Consider the following 5,039-nt stretch of genomic DNA (forward strand, 5'->3'; position numbering starts at 1 on the left):
CGCATTTTCTGCGGACTGGGGATTCCCAGCCAAAAGTGCTAACTTTTTTGCAGTTCGGCAGTAATTCATCTTTATTGCTATTTAAAACAACGGGGTAGCCCGAGAGTGGTTGATCTAAGTACAAAGAACTCGAGCACCGACAAGAAAGCCGCCACCACAACATTCCTTCCCATTCAACGTTTTTGAAATGTTGCTCTGTTATTTTTAAAACAATAAGCTTCGAATGTTTGGAAGCAATTTAGGTCGTAAGTTTTAAAGTGCAAGATTATATATTTAATGTTTACTTATTTCTGCCTCACAAAATATCAACTGATCTTTAAATTATGCTTTTTTATGCGTGTGCATTTTTATTATCAGAAACAGCATTTTAAATATATATTATTATAAGTAGTAGCGGTAGTATTTCTTATTTACTGATGTTGTTTACTTCCACGGAAGATACTGGACGTATTTCTGAACTGTTACTTATCCTTTGTTTTAATGCAGTCCAAACAGACGTGGCCTTAGACATCATTATAAACAAAGCGAACAAGTATTTATTGATGTAAACATAAATTAATGTGTTTATTAGTACGTTTATGCTAAACAGCACATATTAAATTAGAGGTAATTAGAAACCCTGAATGCATGACACTTTCTCAATAACCTGTCGCTATTAGCACCTCTTCGTCAGAAGTGTATCCGCGTGACTTTCAGAATACTGTGATGCTTTGAAATACACCATCGATGATGAAAAGGGTGAAAGGAAATAATATCTCGCTTGTTATCATTTCCAATACATGTTAAAAATATTACCAAAACAATGCACAATTTTATACACTTTAATAAAACCAAATTTATATCGTTAATTTAAATAATACATTTTAATTATAATTGAGGTGTTAAAAATGTATTAAAATGGTCGCTATAATACTACATATTGTGGATTATACAATTAGGAGTTTTCTGAGTTCGAAACAAAGCCTTGGGTTACCAATGACGAAACGTTTAATTCCCCCCCCCCCCCCCCCTGAAATCTGCGCGAGTGCGCCATTTTAATCAACAATGCTTACCCATCAGGCCTTGTGCTGCATGAGGGACTCGAACCAATGACAAAGAATCACTGTACAGTGCACAAGCCCCCCCCCAATACCCCCCCCCCCCCCCCGGCCAAGAGAGTCATATACGACGACATATTCTTAACTCCTCTACCAGCGGCTTTAACCAACACTAAGAAAGAAAGAAAGAAAGAAAGAAAGAAAGAAAGAAAGAAAGAAAGAAAGAAAGAAAGAAAGAAAGAAAGAAAGAAAGTGGTTGTTTGATATAAAACCACTAAAGGGATGCAGCTTTACCTATATGAAGCTGATAGACATCAGATATGTGTTGGAAGTGATTTCAATTGTATCTTAGTGCCAGAGCTGCCTTTACTTAGTAAACAAATCAAATTGAACGCATATGCGCAGTTTGAAGATGCCTGAAAGGATTAATGCTACTAAATGTCTCACAGACATTTCCATCACTTCACGAAGCTTCAGAATTTAAACGTCACGAGTTCCCTAAGCGTTCTAATGGTCTTATTAGTAAGGATCCGCCTACTAAAATTAATGTTGGCTGTACAGACGTAGCTTAACACACTAAAGGCTGAGGAATTTCATAATTACTTTTGCGATTACATACATACAGTACATGAATGCATACATCCATATAATAAGGGTTACACACACGTACACTGCAATGCTCTGAAAGAATTTCTATGTACAGTTTATTTAGCTTTGGCTAAATCTAATAAAATTTGCAAGTGCCTCTGTTATTTTGATCTTAAACATACAAGATATTTGTATGTGTCAAAAAAGAGTTAAATGTCAGTATATGTTTAAGTCTATAGACGCTGGCAATTAGCATATAATTTGATTTTAAATAAGAACAAGCAGTAATATTATATACAGTGTGTCTTTTATTATAAAGTACTTATAAACCCGTATAAACGACTTTTCTTACCTAAAGCGCTGTCGATCGGACGTTTTCGTCTCACAGCCTGGACGTGTAGGCTACTTTATCATTATCCGCAAAGGAGCAGTCACGTTAATGTCTTAAGTAGAATAGCTCGTGGATATACGCAACCTAAGAGATGTCTGCAGCAAACTGTTTTGCCTATTGTTTGCAGTGCCCGTACATTAAATAGGCTGATGTGCGTCACCTTGATACAACAGAGCGTGGAATTTAAATGCCTGTAAAACGGTGATCCATCACCGCCAGGAGCAGCCGTAAAGGAGTCGGGTCATGATTGGGTAGAATTTATCACGTGACGCCCCCAGTACATTCATATCTCTTCAGCTTCTATGGAGGAAATAGGGAAGTTGGCACTACAATCCAGGTTAGAACTCATTATACCTGGTCAAGTCAGCGTGACAAAGAGACAATGAGAGAATGAGCTCCTTTTTAGATTACTCTGTCATCAGTGGAGAAAATGGGACTTGTTCCACTCGGGCTTATAACGCAGATAATGGAATTACAACTTTTCAGTCCTGCGCTGTCACGGCTAATAACTGCAGTAGTGAAGACCGGTTTATAGTTAACAGGGGTACCCAGGGTGGCCATCCTCCGCATCATCACCATCATCACCATCACCATCACCATCATCACCAATCTGGATCTTACCAACATCACAATGGTCTTGGTATCTCCTATGCCACTCATCCAAATTGTGCCACAAGTTATGGCACCCAGAGCTTCTGCTCAAGTTACAATCATTATACACTTAATCAGGAAGTGGAATCCAATGCAGTGTACAACCAGTGTTACTCTGGAAACCTTTCACCAATAGTTCAGCATCATCAAAATTACAGTGGAACAGCACTGGGTGCTGTTCAGTATTCACACTCCGCCTATATACCGGAGCAACAAAATTTGGCATTCTCTGGCTTTAATAACAGTATATCGCCCATGCAAGTTACTCGTCAGGAGTCCTGCTGCTCTCCATTATCCGAGGCCCCAACCCCTACCCAGACTTTTGACTGGATGAAAGTTAAAAGAAATCCACCCAAAACAGGTAAGTTCCACTTCATGGTTAAATATAATAATTAATGTAACCTGTTCAGCTTTCAGATATGTAGCATATATAATGTTTAGTTGACATTTAAAACAGTAATTCATGCTTCTTAGGAATTTGTATTACTTTAACAGATATACAGTTTCTTTTTCGTGAAAAAATAAACACACATAATAACGTTGAACTAATAATTCTAGTACTAAAATTCAGGAAATATTTTATGTCGAACCAAATTTATATGTGTTATTGCTAAACATAATTAAAATACATACCGAATGTGTTTTTTTTTCTTTAACGTACTTCTTAAGGTTGGGGGCGGGGTTCTGATCAGCTGTGGTCTGCTCTATGTATGTGACACATTTAGTCATTTTGTTAAAACTCACAATACCCGAAAAGGAGAAACTGTCACTGTTTCTTTTTATTTTTTCCTTTAGGAAAAGTTGGTGAATATGGTTTTGCAGGTCAACCCAACACAGTAAGGACAAATTTTAGCACTAAGCAACTAACAGAATTAGAAAAGGAGTTCCACTTTAACAAATACTTGACAAGAGCTAGACGAGTAGAAATAGCTGCTGCTTTGCAACTCAACGAGACCCAGGTAAAAATTTGGTTTCAGAATCGAAGAATGAAGCAGAAGAAACGTGAAAAGGAAGGTTTGCTACAAGTATCCCTTTCTTCTACCACAGAAAATGACGAAAAAGCAGAGGAGATTTCAGAAAAGTCAATTTCGACCCCTTCAACGCCTTCGCCTGCACTATCCACTGGAGAAACACCTGTAAAATCTGTTTAGAGGGTCTTCCAAGTCTAGACGAGCATTGCCAAGTCGTCTTTTAGCTTCTTATTACGTTGCATCATTGTTTTCCTATTATTTAACGTGCTTGGTGGAATGTGTGGCTCAATATTACACTTTTCTGGATGTGATAAAAACTTTTATGCTGGACATAACTATACAAAGAGAACATTAAACATGTCTTCATGGCAACTTAAAAATGCACTATATGAGCCGGTACAATGTATCAGGCATGAAATAATTTCTTTTAATGTAATCTATGTTTTAGTGAAGTGTTCATTGAAAATGATATTTTGTCCTCGATTTTTTTTTAAAGAATTTCACTTTAGTGAAACTTGTGATATTTAAGGGACAAAAGACATTGAATAATTTTATATAGTATTCATGAAACTGCTTCAGACAAATGCATATCAAATCGTATACCTCATAAGAAGACTTAAGAATTAAATGTTCAAAGGGTTTTTTAAATGTATGTGATAATCTGCTCTAAAACTTAGCTGGAGTTAATGATATGTAACGACCGTGTGAGTGTTTTAGAGAAGACGTCTTCTCCTTAAGGCTTCGAACTTGTTGCTTTGTTAGGTCGTAAGTTTGAGCTTGAAAGTTCATAATTGGAAACCAAATTATGGCCAAAAGAATGTACTGATTTATCCTGAAGTAGTTTGCATGGTGCAAAATGCTTTGCTTTTACTTGACACTGAGTTTTATCAGTTAATACCTCTTAAGTTATACGTCTGTGCAATCACTTTAAAAGTATATGCTTTAATGTAGCTAAATCGAGAAGAATGTTTACGGGTCTTTCGAAGTGTGTAATTAAAATTTTCTCTATAACAAAAAAAGAGGGTTATATTTTATTCCATATTTTAACATTTACATATTGTGCTAATGAGTTATCCAATTCTCATTAACAGGTTATTAACACAATAAATATCTGTCATTCAAGAGATAGAATACTGTGAGGTACATTATTCAGGAGTTTAGGTCTCATCATTGTTAGAAATACTTTTCTTTTTTTAAAATGTTGCGCTAAATGGCTATATATCAGATGGTTAAGAGTGATAATTTATTCAAAATAACTGATTATCGCACATTCAGTATGCAGTTTCATACATATTTACCCATGATTTCTAGAAATACGTATTCATGTGCATCATATTTCATTAACAAATGTACAGTATATGTGTTGAAGATGTAGCAAGCCTCATCTGAATGTGTTACATA

The 5,039-nt window shown here is 36.0% G+C and overlaps 1 protein-coding gene and 1 long non-coding RNA gene across 2 annotated transcripts in view; one reads left to right on the forward strand and one right to left on the reverse strand.

Moving 5' to 3' along the window:
- The window catches only part of LOC114664221 (uncharacterized), a 3,231-nt gene extending 1,005 nt beyond the window's left edge, over positions 1-2,226 (reverse strand). Inside the window, exon 1 of the long non-coding RNA XR_003718238.2 lies at positions 1,978-2,226. This is a non-coding gene — a long non-coding RNA (uncharacterized LOC114664221). The remainder of the gene's footprint in view (positions 1-1,977) is intronic.
- Positions 2,227-2,373: 147 nt separating this feature from the next.
- hoxa1a (homeobox A1a) lies at positions 2,374-3,846 on the forward strand. The gene is made up of 2 exons (XM_028818246.2): positions 2,374-3,028; positions 3,463-3,846. The coding sequence occupies exons 1-2, from the start codon at positions 2,407-2,409 to the stop codon at positions 3,816-3,818; spliced, it is 978 nt and encodes a 325-aa protein (XP_028674079.1). The 5' UTR covers positions 2,374-2,406; the 3' UTR covers positions 3,819-3,846.
- The last annotated feature ends 1,193 nt before the right edge of the window (positions 3,847-5,039 follow it).

The sequence above is a fragment of the Erpetoichthys calabaricus genome, chromosome 13 (genome assembly GCF_900747795.2).
Source record: "Erpetoichthys calabaricus chromosome 13, fErpCal1.3, whole genome shotgun sequence".
Taxonomy (NCBI): Eukaryota; Metazoa; Chordata; class Cladistia; order Polypteriformes; family Polypteridae; genus Erpetoichthys; species Erpetoichthys calabaricus.